At 44.3% G+C, this 24,756-nt stretch overlaps 1 protein-coding gene across 2 annotated transcripts; it reads left to right on the top strand.

Moving 5' to 3' along the window:
* Positions 1–5,692: 5,692 nt before the first annotated feature.
* Positions 5,693–15,304, top strand: ZNF175 (zinc finger protein 175). Of its 2 annotated transcripts, XM_069457545.1 has the most exons (5): positions 5,693–5,771; positions 7,556–7,739; positions 11,971–12,097; positions 12,351–12,446; positions 13,274–15,304. In XM_069457545.1, exons 2-5 carry the CDS (start codon positions 7,668–7,670, stop codon positions 15,136–15,138), a joined length of 2,160 nt encoding a protein of 719 aa, XP_069313646.1. In that variant the 5' UTR covers positions 5,693–5,771; positions 7,556–7,667; the 3' UTR covers positions 15,139–15,304. The 2 variants fall into 2 exon arrangements, with proteins under 2 accessions (XP_069313646.1, XP_069313645.1); XM_069457544.1 differs by lacking the exon at positions 5,693–5,771 and having other exon boundaries at positions 7,510–7,739.
* The last annotated feature ends 9,452 nt before the right edge of the window (positions 15,305–24,756 follow it).

Genomic DNA, 24,756 nt, shown 5'->3' with positions numbered 1-24,756 from the left:
AATTCGAGTCCTGGGGAAGCAGTGGGAGAGGGCTGTGGCCAGGACCCCCAGGGTGGGGGGGCGGTGAGGAGTAGGGGGGATGGCGCAGACCACACAGCGCAGTGCCAGAGCAGGGTGAGTGCTCAGTAGAGGTGCTGGCACGTTCTGAGCACTGGGGCTGTGGGAGGTGAGAGAAGGGACCAGTGCCCCCTTGGCCACCACTGCCCCGGGCCTCCAAGACTGATCTCTAAATACCTGCTCCTGTGCCCGGCCCTCCTTCCTCTCCCTTTCCCAGAATCTGCCACTCTGCCCTGGCTCTGGGGCTTTGCTCACACAGACCCCTCTGCTGGGAGTCTGTGCTCAGGGACACAGAGTGAGGACTGCCAGGTGTGGAGTGACCCACCACTGGGAGCCATCAGGCTTTGTTGGGAAAAAATTCTTGTCCCTGGATGTGGAGGACATGTACCTGCTGGGTTGTTGGGGGCTGTGGAGGAAGTGGCAGGGATTCTGGGACAGGAAATTTAGGGGGTCTTCTTAAATGGACTGAGTGGCAATTTTCACAATTGTTTAGAATATTCTAGTTCTTTGATTTTTCCATATAAATTTTAGAATCAGCTTGTCAATTTGTACAAATGCTCTCAAAAAGATATTGTTTGCGATTGCATTGATTTCACAGATCAATTTGGGGAAAACTGTCACTTTCACAATATTGAATCTTCCAAAGCATGAACATGGTATATACATCCATTTTTTAGGTGTTGTTGAGTTCTTTATATATTCACATTTGTATTGCCCACAGGCATTTGGCCTGGCTTTGCAAACACTACATGTTAGATGTCCATCAAAAACATAGTTTGTCAAATCTATTTGAAGGAAAATACCCTTGTAGCGAAAGATGATAGACATTATGCTTTTGTTATTAATTAATGAAAAAGTAGTGGATCTATTTCTCAGTCTAGTTTCTACCTATTTAACCATCTGTTCATCCCATCAATCAGCTTGGCGCTATGATTTTGGGGCCATAGGATGGTTGGAACATCCTGGTGTCCAGGAAGTTGAGGGGACTGGGAACAGGAGAAGTTTGGTAGCATCCCCACTCCTGGCCCCATGGCTTGATGGTGCAAGTCATGTTTTCAATACAGTTGGATTTTAGATTCTCTGGTACATGGGTCTCAGTGTCTGGTTCAAATCAAGAGAAGAGATAGAACCTCTGCGTATGCCCCTGGGAGTCCTGAAGTGGCTTCTCCCTTCACCCCAGGGTCCTATCTGCCCCCCATCCCTCACCTTGACCATGGAACAGGTGTTGTCCTTTGAGGCCTTAACCCTTCTGGTACATTCTGAGAAATGTCTTATCTTTGTAATCATATTTCATATAACTTCTCTCCATTCAAAAGCAATACGTCCCTCCCCTGTGTCTTGTAACTGAGCGTCTCTGTTATTCAGGGACAAGTTCCAGGTCCCAAGTTCACTAAGCAGGTGGACTTGACCTTTCAGCTCCTGTACTTTTTGTCCGGAATAATTTGTGGATACAGGAGCATCCCATCCATGAATATCCCTCTGGGAACTAGTCCTACGATCTGGGAGCTTAGTGCAGGAAACCCAAACGTAAAAGACGAGGTGAATCACCAGGATTCCCGGGTGCTCCTGCGTCGACAGCAAAGCCTCAGTGCTAGTTCACACTCTGCATCCTAAGCAAAAGCTCCTGGGGACATGCAGAGTGAGGCTCCAGTGACTGTCCCCCCTTTATTCCCTCTGGTCTTTGGTGCACTTACCCTACCCTCCTGCCTCAGTTAGGCAGCAGCAGCAGAAGGATCTCTTGAGTTTTAAGTGCTGAGCTCTGCACTGTTCAGTTCCCAGGGTCCCCAGGGCTGAGAAGAGTGGGTGGGAAAAAACAGGGGGGAAACATCAGCAGAAATCCAGTGAGAGTGGACAGAAGGAGACAGTTCACAGGACTACAACGTGTGTGAGGCAGGTGGGGAGGGTCGGGTTCATGGGCATTGGCCATTCCCCTTCTTCAATCTGCAGAACGATCCACTGAGACCCAGAGAGGAAGAAAGACTTAAAATAAGTCACTGCAGGATGTCCATTTTCCTGCTGTCACATGTCTTTCTGTGTTTGCAAGAGTTTATGTAATGTTGAAATTGCTTCCACTCTGCATGTTTGGCAGAATTTTCCCATGAGTTTTCTTGCTGGGAGATAAGTTTGATTTCTGAGTTGTTTCCTTTAATGCTATAGGGCTATTAGGATTTTGTATGTATTTTTGAGTCAGTTTTGACACATGACATTTTCTAAAAGTTTTATATTTCACTTAGACTAGACATTTTATTAGCATATATTTGTGACCTAGTCTTAATGTAATTTTAAGGTAAAATTTATTGAAACAAAACTAGCCTAAGAAGTGTGCACAAATGACAAATGTAAACTTTGGTTAATTTTAAAAAATTTATACGACCACCACTAAAATCAAGAAATGTTTTAAAAACATCTATACAGCCACCACCAAAATCAAGAAGTATAATAAACTCAACAACAACAGTAACAACAGAAAACCTGATTTAAACATTGGAAAAGGAGGCCAGGCACAGTGGCTCACATCTGTAAGTCTAGCATTTCGGGAGGTGGAGGCGAGAGGATTGTTGGAGGCCAGGAGTTCTAGACCAGCCTGAGCAAGAGTGAGACACTGTCTCTACAAAAAAGAGAAAAAATTAGCTGGGCGTGGGGGCACACACCTGTAGGCCCTGCTACTCTAGAGGCTGTGGCAGGAGGATCACTTGAGCCCAGGAGTTTGAGGTTATAGTGAGCTATGATGACACCACTGTGCTCTAGTTGAGGGGGTAACAGATGGAGACAGGGTCTCACTCTTGTTCAGGCTGGTCTCGAACTCCTTCTGCCTAATTCTCCATCTGTGCCTGCCTGGCCCTGGGATGGACGACGGCCCTTCTAACGCATTGCACTCTCATTGCTCAGGATCTGTAAGCAAAAATCTCGGAACTTGTTTCTTGCTGTGGTGGTGTCTTCAACTTTTACCCTCCCTCTGGTGAGCCAGGGGCTGCCCCAGGCTGGGTTTTCCCCAGGACGCTGTGGAAAGAAGTATTCTGTGGAAGGCGTAGACATCTGCGCCCAGCTCCCCTTCATTTCCTGTTGGGGCAGGGCTGCTAGCTGCTCTGGCACTGGACCCCCCCCCATTTAGCTGGGGGCTCTCCAAACAAGTAGCCTTGTGATGGAGGAGAGAATCAATTTGAGACATTTTTCAGAAGGTGGAATTTGCAGGGGTGTGGTGTGGTGGGTGAGGGAGAGAGGACTCCCAGAGCCCTGACTCAAGCACCAGGGGTGGAGGTGCCACTGTCGGAGCTGGTGCGGTGAGCAGGTCCAGGGCTCAGGGACAGGTCTGGGCTGGAGAGGAGGTGGTGGGGGATTCAGAAAGGACAGCAGAGTTGGCCTGGGGTGAGGGTGGGGGTGTCCAGCAAGGGGGGGCAGAGGGCACTGGGCAGAGCTGTGGGGAACACACACACTCTTAAGCTTAATTGTGGGTCTGGGGTGAGCCAGACGACCTAGCCTGAGAGGTGGGAGGGGCATGACCTGCTCATTGGTGACCCTGGTGAGAGTTTTGTCAGGGGAGTGGGGGGTAGGAGGGGGGTGGTGGCAGCAGCCAGACTGCCGGGGCAGAGGGTGATGGGGGAGCGGGATTCAATGAAATGTCTTCAGCCCTCTCCTGTCTGAGCTCTGGGTCCCCACTTCTGTCCTGACCCAGCGAAACCTACCTCTGTCATCACCTCTTTCCTGCTGTGCCATTTTCTGGGCCAACAGCCAGGTTCTGTGGAGCATGTGAAGCAGAGAAAGATAACATTTTCTACTTGAGCAGCGAGGGCCATGGCGCTCTGACCCTTTTGTTGGATCCGCAGAAGGTGGTGAGGTGGGGCCTACCAGGCTTTCCTCTCCCTTCTCCAGCAGAGCTTCGGCCAGGCAGCGGTCGCACGGGCCCTGAGGCCTCCCCTTCCATCCCCACAGCCCCCAGACACCAGGAACCCTGGCAGCATCCATGGGGGTGCTGAGCCCGACCTCAGAGGGAGCTCGGCTGAGCTGGGATAGAGAGCCACGGCCACAGTGGCCGGATAAGGCACTGCGAGGCGAAGCCAAAGCGGCCATGAAGTCTTCAAGCCCCACCTCAGTGATGGAGCCGGTCTGGACCAGAGAACGCACCGACTCTCCCTGTTCCATGCCCCATGGACAGTGCAGGCCGAGGGTCCGGTGGATCATGGATCAGCCCAGACGCGGGGGCTGTCTCCCCAGCGAGGGGCTCTGCAATTCTATGGACCCCGGGGGGTGGTGCATGGAGAGGGAGAAGGGCGAGGAGAGGGGAAGAACCGAGTGCCTAGTCAGGGTGGGGCAATGTGTCTTCAAGGTTTCACCTTCTGCTTTGCCCAAGGCCTCAGAGAAAGAGATCTAGAAGAGAGGGTGCCTGGGCTGAAAATGCACCTATGTGAAGAGCATGACCCACCAGAGGGGCCTGAGTCCTCAACTGCAGCTGCCCTCAGAGGCTGCAATGTCCGGCGTGCACCTGCCCCGCGTGGGAGGGCAGCGTCCCCAGGAGGTAAAGCCTCTAGGTAAGACCAGGTAAAGCCTCTGTAATTGCCTGCGATTGGGCCTGAAAGATGGCACCAGGTGTTTAACCATGTGCTGGACACCACAGATGGCTCTATCCATGGACCTACTGCCTCCTAGGAAGGTCACCTGACCTGGAGGCCTAGAGTCATGATCTTGGGACCCTGGAGTATGGGTGGGTACTGAGCATGGGGGCTTTGGATGGTACCATCTATGGCTGATGTGTTCAGATCCTTTCCTGGCCCCTTTCTGACATTAATCTACTATTGGACTTACCCATGCAAGCTGAATTTCTCAAGCACCTTTATACACTGGCTTCCCTCTAGGCTTAGTTAATGAGAGGCAAATGTTGGAGGTTAAAACAGAGGAAATAAATATGGAAGTGAAAAGTACTTATTTTTCTCCTTCTCTCTGCATTCTACAACATCTCAGGTAGCAGCTGCATCTCCTCTCAGCCTCCAGTACCCAAGAAGAAGAGCTGCTGTCGTTTAATTTTCCTCTGGGCACCCCTGATCCTGGGCTCTGGCACGCTGTCTCTTCCCTTGTCCTGATGATGTTCTCTTGCTGTTGCTCATTTCTCAGTTACTTCACTGGCCACATTTAATTTTTCACCAACGGTGCAAGTATTACAAAGATAAAATTTCTCAGAAAGATAAAATTTTCAAAAGCACTATTAAAGATTGTGAGTTCTTTAGTAACTCCGGAAAAAAAGCTTTTAAAGCATTGTGAAAATACACAGAAAAGGTATTTTTCAGAATATGCAATGTCACAAATATTGAATAGGTCCCTTACCAATGTAGGACAGTCCCAAGACTTTTACTCGGTGACATTCCATATGCCTGCCTTGCTGTACGGAATGAATGTTTTTTGAAGATGGCGGTCTCCATTATCATAAATCCATATTGGCGCAGCCATGCCGTCCTCCTGACAGTTTCTGAGTAAGGAAAATGAACCACGGAGGAAAGATACAATGGCGTACGCCATGATAACTATTGGCGGAGCGTAGCTTCAAAAATGTTAGTGAGCATGCGCGCAGTTCCGCCGTAGCTGAGGAAATCCTGATGGGATACTAACCCAAACCGGAAGCGGCCCAGAGTGACCATTTCGCGTAGTCAAGTAGTTCTCGCCTTCCTACACAGCTTGCGGGATGCCGAAGTGATATGGTATATCAGTAGTAGGGATTAGGTGAGGTCAGTGACGGAGATCGGCTTGGGGTGAGCGATGAGAGGGTTGCGGGGCGAGTGAAGACGGGTCTGTGAGGTGTGTGATTGGGGGTTTCTGGGTGAATGTTGGCGGCTGTGGGGCATGTGGGGTTTGCTAATTTAAGTTGGATAATTGGCTCTTTTCTTGTGTTTTTTTTCTGTTTGTATGTAAATATTTTTGTAACTTGAATTCCAAGTGAACTTTAACATCAGATTTTATATTGTTGGCCATGAAACGTGCTCATTTGAGGATAGTGAACATGCATCTTAAGAGCGCCTTAGTCGACGGTATCCGAGGAGATTTAGGAAAGTGATTGGTTGGGGGACTAGAGGAGTCAGTGGTTGATTGGGAGCCAGGAGCTTCAGGGGTTGGAGGACTTTGAGGGTCACATTATATTACACTCTGAGGGCCAGTGATTGGTCACCAATAGGAATCAGTAGAGTGGGTGCTAAGGGTAGCATATGGGAACCAGGTGACTGGAGGCCTGGGGCAGGGGGTGGTCAGTGATTGGGGTTTGTGAGGGTGACTGCATTGCTTTCTGGGCAGTGACGCGTCCTTCAGGGTTGGATGTGTGGGTCAGTTTTGGCCTCTCCTTGAGTCTCTGTGGACATGGTAAGAATCAGTGATTGGCAGTTGAGCAGATTGATGACAGTATTCTGTTGGGGTGTTTTATTTGAGCCCTTATGTTGAGGATTATTTGGCGTCCTGTGAAAACCGATAAATTGTACTTCCTGGGAAACATTTATTGCCTGTCAGGGTACTAATGATTTCAGGAGCTTGGGCCATGTCGGTGACTGGGAGGCATTTTGTAACCTGGCAGTCCTGTGGTCTACCCATTGGGGATTTCTGAAAGTCAGTACTGTTAATGACTGCATTTGGGTGTGGTGAGGGCACCTCATTATGGACAGGCAAGACCTCAGTTATTGGAGGTCATGATGTGTGTCTGCAAATTTTCTGCGTTGAGGTGGGTGTTAGGTACAGTGATTTAAATTTTTAGCTTAGAAGAGGCTGGGCTGTATGTATGGTGTATCATGGACGGGCACTGAAATGTTCAGAACCTCAGAACCTGCACCAGACACAACCAACTCCCAGCCTGAGCTCTCTGAAGGCAGGAGGAAATGGAAATGGTGTTTCTGGAAGGTGGCCACATAGGGGTACATGAGATAGTGTGTAGTTTAGAATGAAGTAGACATGGGGCTGATTCTCTTTTCTTCCATTTGCAGACTGAGTAACCTCTGGGCAAATTATGTAATACCACACAGCCTCATTGTCCTCATCCACAAAATGGGTATCATAATGCTCATGATATTTAACTGACAGCACTGTGTGAAATTAAGTTGACAACTTGATGGGTTTTATTCATATTTACCACACACCAGGCAGGTGCTGAGGGCTTGACAAACCTCATCTTGCATAAGTTTTCCAAAACTTGTGAAAATACCTGTATCCCCATTTTAGAAACTATGACTAAAGTATCTCCATATTCTTATAGTTAAAAAATAGAAGAGCCGCAATGAGTCTTTCATAAAGTTTAGTCCAAACTCAGCCTTTTTTCTTAACTCTGGCTAAAAACTAGAGTTGGATTTTTCTGAACTTTGTCTACTCTGGTGTCTACCATGGTGACCTTCACCTCAAGGCCTTCAGGAATTATTTATGGAACAAATGCTGAGTGAGTGACCATGTGGTCATTGCCTTTCTGGGGCTTCTTGGTATCTCTGCAGAACCCCTGGGTCAGGCCACATCATTGAGGCTGCAGAATCTCTCTTCACAGCCCACCCCACCTCTACCCAGTTGTCCTGGTTGGAGCCTCCAGACACCTTCCCAGCTTCTGGGAAAAGTGGAGTTTTGGCAAGACAGACCAAGAGTTGAAGCCCAGAGGGGACATGCCTGCTGATGTGAATTTATCCCAAAGGCCCCAAGTCCTGGGTCCAGAAGAGCAAGACGGTCCATGCGAGGTAAGAAAAACCAGCCCCAAGGAAAGTTCTCCATAATGTGAGGGCGGATGCAGCAGATTCTATACTTCCTGTTCTTGAGGCAGCCTTGATCCTTCCGCCAAGCAGGGACCACAAGGAGCTGATGTCCCACTATCCACAGGCCATCTGCGTTCTGAGAAACTGTGAACTGGCTAATGAAGGAGGATGTGTTGGAGTAGAGGGTTGGTCCTGGGCCAAGGAAGAAGAAAATGTAGTCTGGATGGGAGCCCCAGTTGCAGGCAGGGACATGCTGATTCCTTCCTGCTTAGCACTGGCTCAGCTCCTTCATCCACCATTGGGCCTTTGCAGATTCTCACCTGGTCTGTGGGGATTGGCTTATTTCTCCTCTGTTCTCATAAGGTGCCACCATGCCCAGCTTTTCTTGTCCTTTGATTTATATTTTGGTTTGTCTTAACTTCTGGATTTTTAAAGTACTCTTATATAGTGATAACCTATTGTCCTTCTTGCATATGTTTATATTTTTTGCTATTTTTCCTTCACACATAAGTTTTAATTGTATTTGAATATGAAAAGGAGGGTCAGACAGTTTTGTGAGGTTTATAACTAAAAAGAGCCATCACTTGCTATTTTTTCCCCCAAATTCCAGCTTCTCAGAAGCAATCACTTTTTACATTTTTAGCTAAATATTTTGAGATTTATCTCCTAATCAATTAATGACATGCTTATGGGTTGTTAATTAACAACATGTTAATTAATTATGAAGCATGTTGCTAAAAGATTAGGTTAGCCCACTCTACTGTACTTCCACCCTGGGCACTCACTTGCTGTCCTTGTCTGTCCTTCTCTAAGACCTGGGTCAAATTCTGATCAGGTCACTATTCCTTGTTTTTTATTGTGATTGTATAAAGCGTATTCACAGCTGCCTATAAATACTGTGAGGACTCTTGTTCAGCACAACTTTTTGTTTTTCCCTGCAGTGCACAATTTTATGGATGAGCTATTCATTTACTTTTCTATATATGTACTAATGTGTTATACAGTTTTCTCCAAGTGTGTAGATATTCTCATCATAAATTGAATTTGTTACTAGGCAATAATAATAGTAGCAGTAATTGCAAACACTCAGTGTTTCAGGGACAGTTCTAATCCTCACAACTTTGTGAGGTAGATGCTGCTGTTATTCCCATTTTCCAGAAGAGAAGATGGAGGCACAGGATGAAATAATGGGTCCAAGTTTACACAGTCATCAAGCAGCCAGTCTGGGATTAAAGCCAGGCAGTTTGCTTTAGAGTCTGGGCTGTCAATTCCATCTCCTTGAGGAAACTTCTCCTATTGCTTTTTTGACTTGATGTGATTGGACTCGGCTGCTCTCTTGGCATCTGATGCTCAGTCTTCTCATGGCTGCTCCCTTCACCACCACCTGGGAATTCTCTGTCAAGTGTCCAATTCCCTTTGTCCTGAATACTTTGGCTTTCTTTTCCACAGTTAATTGTTATTCTCATTTTGTGGGAGTGCCTTCTCTAGGAGTTTCTTGGAGTTGGTTGCATGATGGTAAATCCTATAAGACCTTACATATCTGAGAATATCATGCCCCAAAACAAAAAACGTATATTTACATATTTAATATATGGTATCTATATCTATCAAGAGATACATGTATGTATATAAATTTTTAAAATGTCATAAAAATGACATTTATTTTACCCTCACACTAAGTTGATTTTTGCCTGGGTTCAAATTATAGATTGGAAATCATTTTATTTATTTATTTAATTTTTATTTAATATTTGTTTTGTTCTTTTATTCTTTTTTTTCCCCTCAAAGATATACACATCCTATGGAAATCATTTTATAATTCTTGCAAAAAATGTTTCCAACTCAAGAAAGAAATAGCTGCATATTCAATTATACATGCAGATTTCCAGATTAGATTTTGTTTTAAATGAAGTGTGCTGAGTTTTAAACTGTGTATTACTAAAATTTTTAAGCATAAGCAAAAGTAGAGTAAATGATATAATGAACCCCTTATTGATTGATTGATTGATTTAGAGACAGGGTCTCACTTTGTTGCCTGGGCTAGAGTGCAGTGGCATCATCATAGCTTACTCCAACTTCAAATTCTTGGGGCTTAAGTGATCCTCTGGCCTCAGCCTCCTGAGTAGCTGGGACTACAGGTGCATGCCACCAATCCTGGCTGATTTTTGTATTTGTTGTAGAGATGGGGTCTTACTTTTGCTCAGGCTGGTCTTGAACTCCTGGCCTCAAGCAGTCCTCCCACCTTAGCCTCCCAAAGTGCTAGGATTACAGACATGAGCCACTGTGCCTGACCCAAACCCCTTATCTTAATAATTATCAGCACAGTACCCATCCTGTTTGATTAATAACTCTCATCACTAGATTATTTGAAGGCAAATCCCAGACATCATATTATTTCATGTATATTGTATATCTCTGAGAGATGAAGTTTTTTTTTACATAACCACAAATACCATTCATATATCCCCCAAATAATAATTATTTCTTAATATCATAAATACCCAAACTAACTAAACTTGATTTTTCATGTCAGGATCCAGCCATCGTCCACGCAGTCCACTTAGTTGAAATGTATTTTTAGTTTCTCTTAATCTACAAATAGTTTTCCTCTCTTTCTACTTATTTCTTGAAGAAACTAGGTTGTCCTTAAATTGTGGCAGAGTCTAGATTTGGCTCAATTGCATTCACATGGTGTCATTTTATACCATGGACAACTATCCTTGTATTTCTGGTGAACTAGTATTTAAATCTAGACCTGTGCTGTCCGGTATGACAGCCACTCACCACACGTAGCTATTAAGTACTTGAAATGTGGCTGGTACACATTTCAAAAAAAAAAACTTAGTATGAAAAAAAAGTAAAATAGCTCGATGATTTTTAAAATATTGGTTACATATAGAAATTATAATACTTTGAATACAATGGATTGAATAAAATATATTATTAAATTGATTTCATCTGTTTCTTTTTAATATGGCTTCTAGAAAATTTTAAATTACATATATGGCTCACATTATGTTTCCATTGAATGGCTCTACTGTAGAGGCTTGGCCAGATTCCACTTTGATTTCTTTGTTTTTGGCAAGAATACTTCATCGTTTGTACACCATCTATGTACTATAAAACCATTATCAGGTGCACATAATGTCTAGTTATCTCTCTTTGTGATGTTAAAATTGATTATTAGGTTCAGGTGTTGCCATCTTAATCCTTAATCATAAAGATCCCATCAGTCTTTCACCTATGTGGTTTTAGCAGTCATTGGTGATCAGTAATTTTAATTCTTTTCTTCAGGCTGCATTTGTCATCTGTAATAATTCTATAATGAAGCTCTTTTAATCATCAATCCTTTCATTAGTATTGCTTCTTATAGGAAGATCATTTTTAATATGATCATATCTTATTAATATGATCATACCTCTTCCCTGAACTTAAAATCCTTAAATGGAAATCCATTAATTATAATAAAAATCCATACCCATTACATGATCAGACTCCAGCCCATTTCCTTGGAACTTGGATGATAACCACCTTCCAAACATCATGCAATTGCCTCTCCTCTTATCTGCTGCATCCTGAATTCACAGTGTTTTCCTACTTCTCCACTTTTATTAAAGCTCTTTTCTGGAAAATGATTTATTTCCTGCATGCAGACATCCCACATCAGACTTCTCACTTACAGTTTAAGCTTTGCCAACTCTAAGTAGCATGACCCTCTATTCCCAGGTAGAATTTGCTTGTCCCTAATTTGCTTCTCCCCAGTAGTGTGCTCTGCATCTATTTCTACCATGTTCCCTTCCTAACCCCATAGTTGAGCTTGTGTATTTACTTTTTTTCCAAGTCTCTGAGTTGCTGGAAGAGTAGAAGCTTATATAGTTCGATGTTGAGTTCCCAGGACCCAGCACAGCTAAGCCTGGCATGTAGTTGCTTAATAAACATCATGTTCATTATTCCTAAATTAGCTAGAGGACTTAGAGAGAACCCATTTCTGGCCTCATTTTTGAAAAAGAATGACTGAATGAATGTGGTATACAATGGATGGCAGGGTATTTCTATAAATTTTTTTACTCCCCCAAAATGCAATGTGAAACAGGTATTTAATGGGAAGCTATATGATGTGTCATGATGAAAAATCATCAGAAGCACATGCTTACATGTAACTTCCCCATTTACCATTGATGAGTAATTTACAGTGAGCTGGTGTACATTGTTACAGAAATCAGTGTCGTTAGAGGACGTGACCGTGGACTTCAGCAGGGAAGAGTGGCAGCAACTGGATCCTGCCCAAAGACACCTGTACCAGGACGTGATGCTGGAGATCTATAACCACCTCATCTCAGTGGGTGAGCACAGCTGACCTGGGAATCTTGGATGGGCCTCGTTGAGATTTCCTTCTTCCTCCTTGCAGAGCACAATGGGATATCAGAAGTATGTCATGGTTTTTTCCTTGGTTTGTCCTGCAGTGCTTATTCCCTTTAGGTACCTTTGAGTATTACTTTGTGGCCAGCGGAAAGTGTTGACTTTTCTGATGAGTCAGTGCAAAGCTTTGTTGAATGGCCTCTAAAACCCAAATCCCGTATCTTTTCCATTTAACAGGGTATCACATTCCCAGCCCAGAAGTCATCTTCAGGGTGGTAAAAGGACAGGGGCAATGGATGGGGGAGGCTGAACTACCACATCAGAGGTGTCAAGGTGAGTGACTTGTACCCAGGCAGACATGGCTATCTTTGGGGATATCACTATCAGCCTGCCACGCTTATTCATTCCCTCTGTTCCCCCACTGGTGGACACTTAGGTTGCCTCCTACTCCGAGGTTCCACAATAAATGTGATAAATTATCTCATAAATATCCTATAGGGGCCAGTGTAAGAATTTTTCAGAGGTAAATACTGGGGAGTAGGATTGCCTGGTCATGGAGATAAGTATACTTAATTTGAATTACTCAACCATATTGACCTTAAATAGGCTGCTGAGTCTACACTCCTATTTGCACACCTTGCTTGCCAACACTTGGCATTAACCAAATTGGTTAATTTATGGCCCATCTGATAGATGGGCCTTGGCTATCTACCAATGTTGCCCTATAACAATGATGTTGCCTTGTCTCATTTTCTATCCTACTAGATCTGAGCATCTAGACTGCCTGTGTAAATGGAGTTAGTTTGCCTTTGTTTAATCTTCCCACAGATTAGCAAAGTGATCTTGGCCAGTTATGTGACCATGATGTGCTTCCTTTTCTTTATTTGTAAAATAGGAACACTAATCGTAGCTACCTCCTGAGGTTATTATGAGGATTAAATGAGTTTATGTGTGCCTCACATAGACCATTGTCAGGCACATGCAGGTGCTATATAGATCAGTGTTTGGCATATAATAAGTGTTTCTGCTCATTGTCACCATCATTAGCACCATTATTACATGACTCAGCAATTTCCCTGTGTTCAGTGTCAATTAGCACCATACAATTTCTACTGTATCCTGTTTATTCTGTCTGTTTCATCTTCTCTTTCTCCTTCTAGAAGGGAAGTTTGGGCTTGAAACCCCACAACAAGAAATTCCTGAGAAAGCTTCATTTCAAAAGGATGTGGTGGGTGAAGTCACAAGAGATGGTTCATGGTGCTCCACTTTAGAAGAGCTGTGGCAGGATGCTGACCATACAAAGAGAGATCAGCAAAATCAGATTCAACCCATGCGTCACAGTACTGTTTTCAACAAGAAAACATTGAACACAGAGAGAGATTGTGACTATAAGGACCCTGGGAAAATCATTCACATGAGGCCCCATCATGTTTCTTCACAAAGATCTCAGAAATGTTGCTCATTTGCAAAAAGTTTGAAGCCTAACCCAAAAGTAAATGGTCAGAATCAAAGCAGTGCCACAAAACAGCTTGATGACATTGTTGAGTCTGATCAGCTGTTCACTCATAGCTTTTCCATTGCTTGCAGCAAGAATATTCATACAGGAGAGAAATTCTGCAAAGGTAATCAGTGTAGAAAAGTCTGTGGCCATAAACAGTCATTTATACAACACCAAAGTCATGCTCAGGAGAAACTGAGTGAATGTACTGAATGTGGGAGGGCCTTCACCCAGAAATCACACCTCCTCACCCAACAGAAAATGCATAGTGTAAAATATCTCCATGAATGTGGCAAATGTGGAAAAGCCATCACCCCACAACCAAAATTCAGTGTATATCTGACAGATCATACAGGTAATGTACCCTACATATGTCAGGAATGTGGGAAGGTCTTCATTCAGAAATCAGAATTGATTATACACCAGAAAACTCACACTAGAAAGAAGCCCTATAAATGCCATGAGTGTGGAAAAGCCTTTTTCCAGATGTTATCTCTCTTAAGACATCAGAGAACTCACAGTAGAGAAAGACTCTATGAATGCAGTGAATGTGGCAAAGGCTTTTCCCAGAACTCGACCCTCGTTATACATCAGAAAATTCATACTGGTGAGAGACAGTATGCATGCAGTGAATGTGGGAAAGCCTTCACCCAGAAGTCAGCACTCAGCTTGCACCAGAGAATCCACTCAGGGCAGAAGTCCTACGTGTGTCTTGAATGTGGGCAGGCCTTCATCCAGAAGGCACACCTGATTGTTCACCAAAGAAGCCACACTGGAGAGAAACCTTATCAGTGCCACAATTGTGGGAAATCCTTCATTTCCAAGTCACAACTTGATATACATCATCGAATTCATACAGGGGAGAAACCTTACGAATGCAGTGACTGTGGAAAAACCTTCACCCAAAAGTCACACCTCAATATACACCAGAAAATACATACTGGTGAAAGACACCATGTATGCAGTGAATGTGGGAAAGCCTTCAACCAGAAGTCAATACTCAGCATGCATCAGAGAATTCACACTGGAGAGAAGCCTTACAAATGCAGTGAATGCGGGAAAGCCTTCACTTCTAAGTCTCAATTTAAAGAGCATCAGCGAATTCACACAGGTGAGAAACCCTATGTATGTACTGAATGTGGGAAGGCATTCAATGGCAGGTCAAATTTTCATAAACATCAAATAACTCACACTAGGGAGAGACCTTTTGTCTGTTACAAATGTGGGAAGGCTTTCATCCAGAAATCAGAGTTGATTACTCATCAAAGAACTCACATTGGAGAGAAACCTTACGAATGCCATGACTGTGGGAAATCATTCAGTAAGAAACCACAGCTCAAGGTGCATCAGCGAATTCACACAGGAGAAAGACCTTATGTGTGTTCTGAATGTGGGAAGGCCTTCAATAACAGGTCAAATTTCAATAAACACCAAACAACTCACACCAGAGACAAATCTTACAAACGCAGTTATTCTGTGAAAGGCTTTACCAAGAAATCAATTCCTAATGCATCAGCATATTCATAAATGAAATATACTCCCTGAGTTTCTTGATAAGAGTCAGGTCTAATTGTATGTAATAGATTCATGCTTCAGAAATTCTGGAAATGCTTTACATGTGTAAACACATCATGAAGCCACACATTATTTTACATGAGGGAAATTACCCAGAAAAGAATTTCAAAAAATTAAGTTGAAGTGTCCTTATTTGTACTAGCCTCATTAAGGGTTATAAATTTCATCTTGGGAAGAAACCCTAACTAATGCATTGAGAAAAGCCTTTCTATAGAAAATGGTACAAGACAGATTATTACCAGATAGTTTATAGGAAAGTCCTGTTTATTGTGGGATATCAGTATTATAAAGTGCCAGCAAAGTAATGATAGGGCAATATTATGTACGTATATGAGTGTCTTATGTATATATGTATTTTGTATACAGGTTGAGTATCCCTTAACCAAAAATGCTTGAGACCAGAAGTGTTCCAGATTTTCAATTTTTTTGGATTTTGGAATATTTATATTATACTTACTGGTTGAGCATCCCTAATCTGAAAATCCAAAACTCAACATGCTACAATGAGCATATCCTTTGAGTGTCATGTTGGCACTCAAAATGTTGCAAATTTTTGGAGTGTTTTGGATTTTGGATTTTCAGATTAGGCATACTCAACCTGTGTGGATATTTATATATCTGTGTATATGTATATACAGATGTATTACTATATGTATATAGTCTGCTCAGCATATGTGTGTTTATGTGTATATATTAATATGTATGCCCTCAGTAGGGTTTGCTGAAGAATTCATAACAGGAGGTGTAGGTAGATGACAGGTTTTTTTTTTTTAAGAATCTAATGTAATTGTGTTTATCAAATTTATTCTCTATCGAATATTTATATCATGAGGTATCATAAATAATTATTCCTTTATTATACAGACACATGAATGTACATTACAGTTTTTGGTAAATGCATAAATGAGATTCTATATTGTATACTGTCTTCATACTGTCGATTTTCTTTTATGGTTAGCCTTTTATTTCCATCCTCACTGTCTATGGTGAGTCTCTTTATAGATAATCAGTGCCAACCATTTAGTCTGGACTTGTTCATATTTTTATACAAGCTGCTAATTATATATACCAGGAGATAGCAAACTGTGGCCTCTGGCCTAGCGACTATTTTGCCTTTTTTTTTTTTTTTTTTTTTTTAGAATAAAGTTTTATCAGAATGCAGCCATGTTCATTTGGATATGTATTGTCTGGGGCTGCTTTCTTACTCCATTGGCAAAACTGAAATAGTTGTGGCAGAGATCATATGGCCCTCAAGCTGAAAATGTTTACTATCTGGCTCTTTGCAGATGTTTGCCAATGCATGAGACACACACACATACATATACATCACATAGGCACACACATATTCATATATCTATGTTAGGACTCTTTCCTTTGTTTCATAAAAATCAGATCATATCATATACATGTGGGTATGTCATTTTTTTATTCTACAATACATCTTTTTAATGGCTGCATAGTATTCCTTGGGGTTGACCTGCTGTAATTTATTTGGTCATTCCCACATTTTCGATTATTATTAACAGGATGGTAGTTGGCCGTCTGGAGTACTACACAAATGCTCGGAATTTCATTAAATCCAAAATAATGGTATTTTGAGAAATTGAATTCTGTAATTCAATGTGAAGTCCTGATCAAGACTTCTCTCACGCACACTACCACAAAGATTTGATCCCCATTTTAAATGCATTCACTCGAAGGGAACTCTTCTCTGTACTAATTCATATCTGTTAAGAAGGATCTCCTGGACATAGTTGTATATGATGTAGGGGGAGGAAGAGGAGGTAGGAGGAGGGGAAAGGGAAGAAAAGAAAGAAAGATGATGGATGGATGAATGAATGGATAGATGGATGGGAATTAGGGATGTCAGAGGGAAACAGAGTAAAATAAATTCTCCTTTAATAAGAAAACAGGTGGGATGGATGGGAGGGCTGCCTGCAACCCTGGATTAAGGGGCTCTCTTCCAGCCTACAGTTACCCCTTGACCTGGCACTGGGTCACCTGGGGCTTGGAAGCTGACTTTCACAGTGAGGTTGGTGTAGAGGGACTGCCACCCCTTGGAAAGCAGCCTGTAGCCCAGTGAATGGTGCCGTCATATCGCCACCTTTGGTGGATCCAGGCCAGAAAGGCAGGCCCAGGGTGTGGGCAGGGCAACCGCATGAGCCCAGGCTTCAGGGAGAGCCCAGGACCAGCCACCCCACCTCCCAGCACTGACTCATCTCCGGGGACTCTGCTTGTGGCCAGGGTCCTCCCCCTCCTCCAGCATGTGGTAGTGGCCAAGGAGCAGGTGGGGCTGTAAGAGGAGCTTAGTTTCAACCTTCCAGGGACATGGGAGAGGGTAGGGAGGCCAGACACCTGTCTCCTCTGACAGGGTCTCCATAACATGGCCCAGCTCCCCAGTCCTCCACGTGCCCCTCAGTCCCACATGGCCCATGTCTCCCTCATGTTGGGACTGCAGCCTCTTCTGCTAGGCTCCGTAGAGCAGGGCCACCCACCTGGCAGTGATGTCGCCATCATCCCAGCCTGAGGTGGAGAAGCCATTAATCCTTAGGTAGTGAACGGGACACGCAGGGCAAACACCCCTCCAAGTAGCCTCAGTAGGGCAGCCTAGGGAGGCAGAGAGAGTGGGAGGCACAAGGAGTTTCGGGCAACAGAGGTCCTGGCCCTGGAGCCCCAGGAGCTCCAGGGTTCATTTCTGGGTTAGTTCTTCTCCCCTGACCCCTACAAACAGTCCCTCCTTTGGCTCAGGGATGTCCCCTTGCCTGATTCTTGGGGTAACCCTCTGACCCTTGGGATGTCCGTTCACCTGTTAGGATATCTTCTCCTCTAAATCACCCCCATTGATGGCCCCTTCTCCCCAGACCCTTAGGATAGCTTCTTCCTCACGCCTAGTTAGACGCTCCACGCGTGTGTCCCCTCCTCTGACCTCTGTTACAACCCTGTCTGCTCACCACTTTGTTAAGGACATCTTCTGAGTGCCTCATCAATAACCACTCCCATCTGAAGATTCTTCACCATCTACAAGGGCTTTCTCCAGTTCCTATCACCCACTCCCTACCTTAGCCCCAGTGAGGCCTAACCCTTGATCTTGATTCCACTGCACAGATAGATAGTCAGGGTGAGATTCAGGGAAATGCAGGGCCTGGCCAACAGTCCCCATAGGAAATCATCTCCCTCCACTTACCCGTAGTTGAACTTGTTGGTGGCCACAGACACATGGGCAGGGAAGATGTCACAGGTGTAGAGGTTGCAGTCATCCTCTGGGAGTAGGTTCACATCATGGAAGAATATACAGTCCCAGTCCTCCTGCATGGCCTCCCTGAGCCCCACATTGCGTAGCTTGCCCTGGTTAAAGGCAGTGTTGTTTACCTGGGGTGGACACAGATGCTCAGTGCTGCCCTCAACATCAGGCAATGGTGTTCCCCCACCTGCCAGGCCAGTCCTCTCTTGTTTTCAAGCACCATCCCCCCCACCTGGAATGCCTTTTCTTTCCTATTGTGCAGCTGGAAAACCCATACTTGTCCCGGAAGCAGCAGTCCAAAAGTTACTCCCCTGGAAAAATTTTTGGATTCTCTATCCCCATCACAGTCATTCAGTAACTTCAGCCTCTCAGCTTTCTCCCCTCTGGCCATGTTCAAGGTTCTCGAGGATCATCACATTCAAGGGGCCATCTGAGAGAGGCAGAGGTCAGGGGTGATGAGGGACCACCTATGCCTCTGTTTCTGCTCCCATTAGACGAAGACTGGGTCTGAGGCCCAGGAACCACCAAAGAGTTTGACTATCCTCCTCCTCCCCTTCCTCCATCATCATTATCTTCTTCTTCATCATCATCACCATTTTAATTATTGCTATTATCATCAGCATCGTCACTATCATTCTCATACGCATCATCAGCCTTACCATCATCATCATCTCTACCTTCATCATCTTCAACACTATCAACATAATCACCTCACCTCCACCATCATCATTACCAGTATCACCATCATCACCATCACATCCATCATCACTATTATCTTCATCATCATCACCACTATCATTACCATTAGTATCATCATCATCACCACCACCATCATCTTCAGTCTCATCAGCATCACTTCTATCAGCAGCAGCAACAGCATCACCATCATGAGAATCACCATCATTTCTATCACTTATTGAGCACCTACTATGTGCTAGGCATTGGCCTAACTACTTCACATTGATTGACTCAATGAATCCTTCCAACAACTCAACTATGGAGGTGCTGTTATCATCCCTATCGTGAATGAAAAAACTGTTCCCCAAGTTCATACATAGTTATACTGAGTAACAGTATGCTGAATGAATGATTCCACATTTGTACTGCACAGCTAGTAACAGACAAGGTTGAGATTCAAACAACCATCTAATTCACCCCAAACTCAGTGCTTTAACTTACTTCTTACATTTATTGCCCAACCTGGTGGCAGCCCTGGCCTCAAAGAGCCCCGTGCTCAGTGGGATTAAGCCTTTGCCTCAGATAGCCATTCAAACTGATCCCAGACTTGACAAGTCTATACAGAACTATAGCCCTTGGCTCCAAAGTCCTTTGACTCAAATTCTTCTTGACTCAGAAACTCAGCCCCCAGGGGGCATCTGGCAATGTGTAGAGATGTTTTTGATTGCTGTGACTTAGCAGGGGTTGCTGCTGGCATCTGGTGGGTAGAAGCCAGGAATGCTGCTAAACATCCTACAGTGCAAGGGACAGGCCCCACCCCACCCAGCAAAGAATGTCAGTAGCACTGAGGATGAGAAACTGCCCTAGAGGCAGTGTTACATGTTCTTCACCACTGAAGGGAGACCCACAAGGGAAGAATGTCTCTGTCTCTGTCTCCCTCTCTCCTCTCTTTCTCCTCCTCTCCTCCTTCTTTTCTCCCTCTTCTGCTCTCTCCCTCCTCCCTTCCGTCTGTCCCTTCATCTCCCTCTCCCTCTCCCTCTCTCTGCCTGGAGCAGTGTCTGCATTGCTCCTAAGAGGGACCAGGGAGAGTTGAGAATTCCTGCTCTTCCAAAGACTCACTGAGGACAAAGACTGATTCATGGACCTTGAAGGCTTCCCTCTGGCTGTAGGGTAAAGAACAAATCCGGGGATATTCTCTTGTGCTTTGAGGGCTCCTAGCTGAAGCGACTTTGTTTGAATTGCACTTGAAGAGAGGAGTGCTGTATTTACGATGGAAACTGGCATCCTGGGAATGACAGCAGAATGGGATGGATTCTCTGTTCTCCAGGTTCATCCCAGGGGATGTCGCTGAGCTGGAAGCAAATGGCTCCTATGAACAGGTATGTAGCATTTGTGCTGTTCCATGTTGGTCCCACTTATTCTAGAGGCACAGCTGAAGGATATGAATAGATGTATAAATGAGCTTGTCAAAAGGCACTGAAAAGTTACATACAGGCTATATCTTTGTCACTAAATCAGTAAGTATATTTTTAGATGAATCAGAGAAATATCTCATTGCAAAAGCAGGCTGAGGGATCAAATCTTAAATGTGGGACAGGCGCCGAAAATCCTTAGCTTTGGGAGCATTGAGGATACAAGAATCCAATTTCAGTCTGCTGGTAGAATTTCTCCCACCTTTTCAGCTGGAAAGGCAGCTTACAAAGGAATGTTGTTTTATAGAATACTATCCAGGCTTTTGAGTGACATTCCTAGATTCAGACACCCCTCCTTTAAGCAAAATGAAGAGAAAGTAGACCCCAGCAATAAGGTGCTCCACTCACACAAAGAAGATCATAAATTGTCAAGAACACCTCAAGAACTTCAGCTAAAAGTACTTTTGGAGCTGTGCTTTGCGGACCGAGACCAGTCTTTGAAATATTCTGGTACAGCTGGCCTCACAGCAATTTATAGACGTGCTTACTGGGCTGAAAATAGTGGGGCTTGTGATAATCCCTATTTCCCAGCTACAAGTGCAGGCTGCTCTGTTACAGGAAGTGCCAACAAAGTCTAAATGGTGACTCGACTTCTCTTTCTTAGGCAGGGCACCAGTGAGCTTGGAGGAGTGCCTTTTCTTAGAAGGTGTTTGTTGTCTCAGAGCATGACACTGTTACTCACAGTGCTTTTTGACTCAAAATCTATTTTGTCTGACAGTTAATGTAACTAAATTTAGATTTCTTGGGGTTATTTTTCTGGTATATCTTTTCCCACCCCTTTAGTTTCAAACTTCTCTGAATCCTTATCCATTACATGTGGGTCTCACGTAAATAGCACATCTTTTTTAATTCTCCTGAGTAACAAAGACAATTTTGCTAGTTCCTAGTCTTTCCACAGCAAATCTTATTAACACACATTTCCAAACTATTTCCTCCAGCCTAGACCAACACTAAGCTTTCAGGTTCTACTGACTAATATATTCCACAGAGGCCTCCTTTAATATCAGGGAGGCCTGATATTAATAAAACTCTTACCCGGTGCTGGCCCATTTTTCTTCCTCAAGGCCACCCTTTGATGTCACAGAAAAGGACACCGAAGCACAGAAAGAAATAATTTGCCTGAAGTCACTCAGGTGTAAGAAAAGAGCCTGAATTTGAGTCTAGGCCTGTGTGTGTGACTTCAAAATTCTTTCCACTGCCTGGCTGAGTGTGTTGGAGGATGAGGGTGGTAGTGGCCAGGGAAGGCTTCCCCAAAGAGCTGGCTTTCTGGTGGGCCCTGAAGCATAAATAGGCATTCAACCTCCATGTAAAAGGGGGCAGGGCAATCTGGGCAGATACCGAGGCACTAGAGACCTGGTGCGCTTAGATGGAGGTGGTAATGGTAGCTTGTACTTACAGAGTGCTTACTATGGCTGCAAAGCTGTTCTAAACACTCAACGAATATTCTCTCTTCTCATCTGCTAACCCAGCCTTTCTCAACCTCAGCACTACTGACACTTGGGGCAAGTTAATTCTTTGTTGTGGGGGCTGTCCTGTGTTAGAGATCGGCAACATTCCTGGCCTCTACCTACCAGATGCCAGTATCCTAGTTGTGATAACCCAATGTTTCTGCCACATGTCCATGGGGGGCAAAATCACCCCAGTTTGAGAACCACTGTTCTAACCCTATGAGAGCTATATTATCATCTCTGTTTTACAGGTGAGGAAATTAGGCCTAGAAAGGTTACATAACTTGTCCATGGTTACACAACTAGGAGACAGTACTCCCAGAATCTGGACCAGGCACTGTGGCCCAAGAGCGTCTGTCCTTAACCACTACATCCCATGGCAACAGTTTCCTATTCCTGAGCTTTTCTGTTTACTGGGGTGCAGATAACAGGAAACAAGGAAAAAAAAAACAAAAAACCAGGAGCAGTTCAGGAAGGGCCTTGGACACCTTGCCTGCTCTAAACCAGGCCTCGTGCCCAGCAATGCTGGGAACCCAGATTAAAATCGAGCTCAGCCAGGATCACGCCTGCAATGCTAGCACTCTGGGAGGCTGAGGCGGGAGGATCGCTTGAGGTCAGGAGTTCGGGACCAGACGGAAGAAGAGCAAGACCTCATCTCTACAAAAGATATAAAATTTAGCTGGGTGCATGCCTATAGTTCCAGCTACTCAGAAGGCTGAGACAGTAGGATTGCTTGAGCCTGGGAGTATGAGGTTCCAGTGAGTTATGATGACACCACTGCACTCTACCTGGGGCAACAGAGTAAGACTTTGTCTCAGAAAAAATAAAATAAAATAAAAATAGGATAAAATAAAATAACCAAGTGAAGTCCCAAAGGCAGCTTATTAATCCAGTGCAGGGGAAGACGGGGGTCCAGTAGGCTTCTTGAAAGAGGATGGAACCATCAGGTACCTGGATGGAAATAGGAATTAGTGTGGTTAGTGAGAAAGGGAGAGTCTTCAGGAAAAGACAACATGTGCAAATACTTGGCAGAAAAAGTTATTTTGCTGGCAAATGTGGGGAGCTGCCAGAGGTTCAGTGGTAAGATAAGGGGCTGGAAAGTCATCAGGGGCCAGGTCAAAAACGCCAGGCTGAGGGACTTGATCTTTACCCTGTAAGTGATGAGAAGCTACAGATAGTCATATGCCCTGTCCAGAAGCTCCCTGCCACCAACCTGAGGTCATTTTCCCCAGAATATTAAGTTAGTGTGAAACATAAAATGTCTGCAAAGTATCTGTGAGAAAGCTCTGCCCAAACCATGCCAGCGTTTTGATAAACGTGGCCACTAAGGACCAGAGGGACCTGTTCAGTGAACTTGTCTCAAGCTGTGATTAGATCTCAACACTGCCAATCATTGCTGCTCCAAGGTAAATGACATAAGGAACCAGAACACCGGCTCTTTTGACAGCACTTATATATGCCAAGCAGTGGTCTGAATACTTTACGTATATTAATTCATGTAGTCTTCCCAACAACTACTATTATTATTCCCATTTAACAGATGAGGACACTGAGGAACAGAAAGGTTAAATCACTTACTCAAGGCCACACAACCAAGTGGAGTCACGCAGGCAGGCTGGCTTTAGCATCCCGTTAGCTTCATTAATGTGCAGCTCGAGGTAAACCTTCTTTTCAGTAATTTCCCTCTCAAAAGTATGTGAGTGGTGTTGAGATCTCCTTATTTAATCAAACAAACTTCCAAAGCAAAAAACTAAAACCAATACAGAAACACTCGAATGTTGTATATACTACAGTTTAGGGCAGAAAATCAAGGGACAGCAGAACATGGCTTAGGACAGGGTTTCTCAACCTTGGCCTTATTAACATTTGGGGCCAGATAATTCTTTGTTGTGGAAGGCTTATACCATGCATAGTGTTTCACTGTGTCCCTGGTCTCTACTTAACTAGATGCCAGTCACACCAGACACCTTCTCTTTGTTATGATAACCAAAACTGTCTCCAGATACTGCCAAATGTTCCCTGGGAGACCAAATCAACCCTCCCTCCCCAGTCAGGAACCACTGACTTACACATCTTCAGGATGTCTGAGGTTTTGGAACTCCCACATCATTGCTTGCTTTAAAAGAAGTAAAAATTAGGCCTGACCCAGAAAAGGAAGCCATTCTTGATTACGAGGATTAAATGAGATGAAAACAGTAAATGTTTATTGTTTGGTAAAACACTGTAAACATTTTCCATGTCAACTCATTTATCTTTACAAACACTTTCTGAGGCAGGTACTATCATTATCCCCATTTTACAGATGAGGAACCTGAGATCGTACGCGGCAAGTGCAGAGCACAGTGTCCGGCACAAGCTAACTGCTCATTAAGTGCTGTTGTTTTCCACTATGTCCTTGCAGCACTTGTAACCTCTGAGCTCCTGCAACCCTTAATGTTTAGCACCTTCACATTAAACTTTACCATCCCTATCTCCTGACCATGCTGGATACACCCGTGTCCCTGAGGACAGGGTCTGGCACACAGGAAATAATTAACAAATACTGAGTTCAACCCTAGAGAAAGACTCAGACACCCGAGGTATGTCTCCCATCACCCTTCATTCTCGATCCTCCTAATCAAGGGTCTCACAGGAGAGAGAGAGGAGTAGAGACAAGACCTCAGAATACGCAGGAGAACGGGCAGTTTAGGAGTTGGAAGGAGCTTGAGGGCTGGGATCTGGGGAGCGGGGC

Source organism: Eulemur rufifrons, chromosome 24, assembly GCF_041146395.1.
Source record: "Eulemur rufifrons isolate Redbay chromosome 24, OSU_ERuf_1, whole genome shotgun sequence".
In the NCBI taxonomy this organism is placed as follows: domain Eukaryota; kingdom Metazoa; phylum Chordata; class Mammalia; order Primates; family Lemuridae; genus Eulemur; species Eulemur rufifrons.
This window is presented reverse-complemented; position numbering and strand designations above follow the sequence as displayed.

Coding starts and splice junctions, on each gene's coding strand:
- ZNF175 (XM_069457545.1), top strand. CDS start 7,668: ATGCCTGCTGATGTGAATTTATCCCAAAGGCCCCAAGTCCTGGGTCCA. Junction 12,098..12,350: donor TAACCACCTCATCTCAGTGG/GTGAGCACAGCT, acceptor TCCATTTAACAG/GGTATCACATTCCCAGCCCA. Junction 12,447..13,273: donor ACCACATCAGAGGTGTCAAG/GTGAGTGACTTG, acceptor TTCTCCTTCTAG/AAGGGAAGTTTGGGCTTGAA.